General features: G+C 53.2%; 1 protein-coding gene across 1 annotated transcript in view; it reads right to left on the reverse strand.

The window, feature by feature from the left end:
• Positions 1–2611: 2611 nt before the first annotated feature.
• The window catches only part of LOC105001549 (keratin, type II cytoskeletal 5-like), a 12719-nt gene continuing 12492 nt past the window's right edge, over positions 2612–2838 (reverse strand). Inside the window, exon 9 of the mRNA XM_010857880.1 lies at positions 2612–2814. Within this exon, the coding sequence (XP_010856182.1) occupies positions 2612–2814 (203 nt within the window). The remainder of the gene's footprint in view (positions 2815–2838) is intronic.

A 2838-nucleotide genomic window follows, 5' to 3' on the forward strand; every position in this document is an offset into this window, starting at 1 on the left:
GCAGCAGCAGCAGCAGCTCTGGGATGGGCTTTCCTGATAGCTCAGTTGGTAAAGAATCTGCCTGCAATGCAGGAGACTTCGTTTGATTCCTGGATCGGGAAAATCTGCAGGAGAAGGGATAGGCTACCCACTCCAGTATTCTTGGGCTTCCCTGGTGGCTCAGCTGCCTTCAATGTGGGAGACCTGGGTTCAATCCCTGGGTTGGGAAGATCCCCTGAAGAAGGGAAAGGCTACCCACTTCAGTGTTCTGGCCTGGGTCACAAAGAGTCAGACATGACTGAGCCACTTTCACTTTCACTGCTCTGGGATTAGAGGCCAAATTAGATGTACTTGAGGATCCTCTATTTCCCCAAAGTGGTTTCCATGTTTTTCTGCAGATGCTTCAGACCCAAGTACCCCCATGGGCTCCCAAGTGGTCCTAGAAGCTCCCTAGAAGAGGGAGGGAGGCTTTGGGCATGAGAGAAGCCTCCCTAAGCAGGCTGGGCCCTGGCCTTCTCAGGCCAGGTAGGGTCCTGACTCTGAATCAGCTACCCACCCCTCATCCCTCTAGGGCTCCTGAGATAGAAGGCTCCAGACACAGACTCTTGTCTCCAGGGGCCTGGTTACTCCAAAGGAGGCTTCAGGGGACTCAAGAGGGGGTGCCTTGTGCTTGAGGAGGGGAGAGGAATGGCCTCCCTAAGACTCTTTGAGCCCCAGATGGCTGTTAGCATAACTGACGGCATCTTGACGCTTACAGTTCCTCCTGTCCTTTCCCTGACCTGACCTAGGACAGTACTGTGTGGTAAATCACTCTTTGCCATCAGGGGCTTTGTGGTTAATAGATATTGCTTAATAATCATTAAGGCCAGGTGGCCCTATGCTCTGTTGATCCTCAAGCAGTGATGACAACCTTCCCTGAAATATTCTGGGGCCCACAAGACTAGTTACCCATTCATAAACCTTAGTATTGCATGTCCTGTTTCAAGCACCTACTCCTGAACCCCAAATTAAATCTAACATTATCCCTGTGGCCACTTGGTGGTGTAGAGTGCAGTTGTGAAAGCTTCCGTATTGTTGTCGGCCAGATCTTACCGTGTGAGTAAGTTACCCTGTAATAAACGGATCCATTGATGATGTGGAGCTGCTTGCCTTGTTTTTTTGGCTTCAAGATACCTTCTCAGTTAGGTGGGCATGTTTTGTTCCCTCCATCCCCCAACAGGCCCCCCAAGTATGTACTGATGTCAGTCATTAGGTCAGGGATCCTTTCCCTGTCTCTGCCCTCCCCATCCTGAGCCTCCCAAGGATGGATGCTCTGACCTGAGGACATTTCTGGGAAGGGTCGTTGCCCTCAGGAATTGTTCAGGTGGAAGCAGGTTACAGGCTTTCTCCCCAGCACCTAGGACACAGCTCTTTGCTGATGCCTGAAATGCCTTCTTTCCATCAGTCCCATCAGTGAAGCCACTGTAGCCACCTTGTCTTTCCCTTCCACACTGTGACCTTTTTCTAGGTTAAAATCAAGTCAGCAACAATAATAGTAACATTTACTGGGTGCCTACTATGTGTTGGAACCAAACTGAGCTCTACATCCATTATCCCATTGAATTCTTATGATAACCATGATATAGTTTCTATTTTATGGACAAGGAAAGTGAGGAGCAGAGTGGTGGAGTAAAACTCCTGAGACACACAGACAGGCTGGGATGGGCGGGGATCCAGTCCCAGCATTTCTGATGTCACTGCGCTCTACTGCTCTGGTGGGGAGGAGCCTGGGTTAGGACTCAGGGATCTACTGTCAATATGCATTCTATCCTCTCTGTTTCTTGGCTTCCTCACCTCTGGATTAGGAGACTGAACTCAAACATTCTTGTGCTTGGCATTTCTTAGTCTAACTGTGACACTTCACACCGGCACCTTTTGCATTGTCTTGGCTTGGGTCCTGGAGCGCTGGGGAGGGAAGACTGGGGCTTGGGGAGGTAAGGGGTATAATGAGAGACTCTGGGAAATGGCAAGAGGCAGAGGTGGGTGGAGGTTGCAGGATGTCCGGGGGAGGGGATTCTCCTTCTGCCCTGGAGTAAGCCCTGCAGGTGGTAGAACCTGCTCCCGGAGAACTCCATTTCCGAGGTCGTCCTCTGAGTGTGGGGTAGGACACAGACTCAGTCAAGACCTAGAGAGCTCGGTGACATTTTTATTGAAGCAATTTGAGGGGATAGGCAGGCACCGGAAGCAGGAGAAGTGTTCTGTCTATGGTGGGAAACGCAGGCCTGGACTGTACTCAGCGTCTCTGGGGGCACCAAGATCAGCTCTAAGCAACCCCAAAAAGGACTGTGGCTGCCGGGGATCTGGGTCAGACAGGAGGAAGCTCCTGAAGGAATGCTCCAGCCCAGATCTTGGCATATGGCAGCTGGAATGGATGCCTATGGGCCCTGGAGTGCTCTGGGATGAGAAGCAAGTGGGGTACCTTTGCGGGAACCTGTTTGGAGTCAGAGAGATGAACAGGCGAGCTGGGGACTCACAGGCTACTTCCCTGCTCCCAGTGCCTCTTGTGATTCAGTGCATGGGGGTCAGCAAAGCGGCGGGTCTTAGGCCTGGGGGCTGGGGGCCTTAGAGGGGAGGCAGAGGGGCAGGGGGCCCTTTAGCTCCTGTAACTCTTGCTGGACGAGGTCTTGGAGATGATGCGCATGCTGGAGCTGGTGCCGCTTATGCCGCGGCCACTGGTGGAGCTGAAGCTACCGCCGCTGCTGCTGAAGCCGCTGCTGCCAAAGCCATAGCCGCCCCCGGTCATGCAGAGGCCGCCGCCCCCGCTGTAGCCCGAGCCCCCAGAGGAGGAGACCACGGCTGTGGAGAGAAGGCACAGGGCAC

Source organism: Bison bison, unplaced genomic scaffold, assembly GCF_000754665.1.
Source record: "Bison bison bison isolate TAMUID 2011002044 unplaced genomic scaffold, Bison_UMD1.0 scf7180017864383, whole genome shotgun sequence".
NCBI lineage: Eukaryota > Metazoa > Chordata > Mammalia > Artiodactyla > Bovidae > Bison > Bison bison.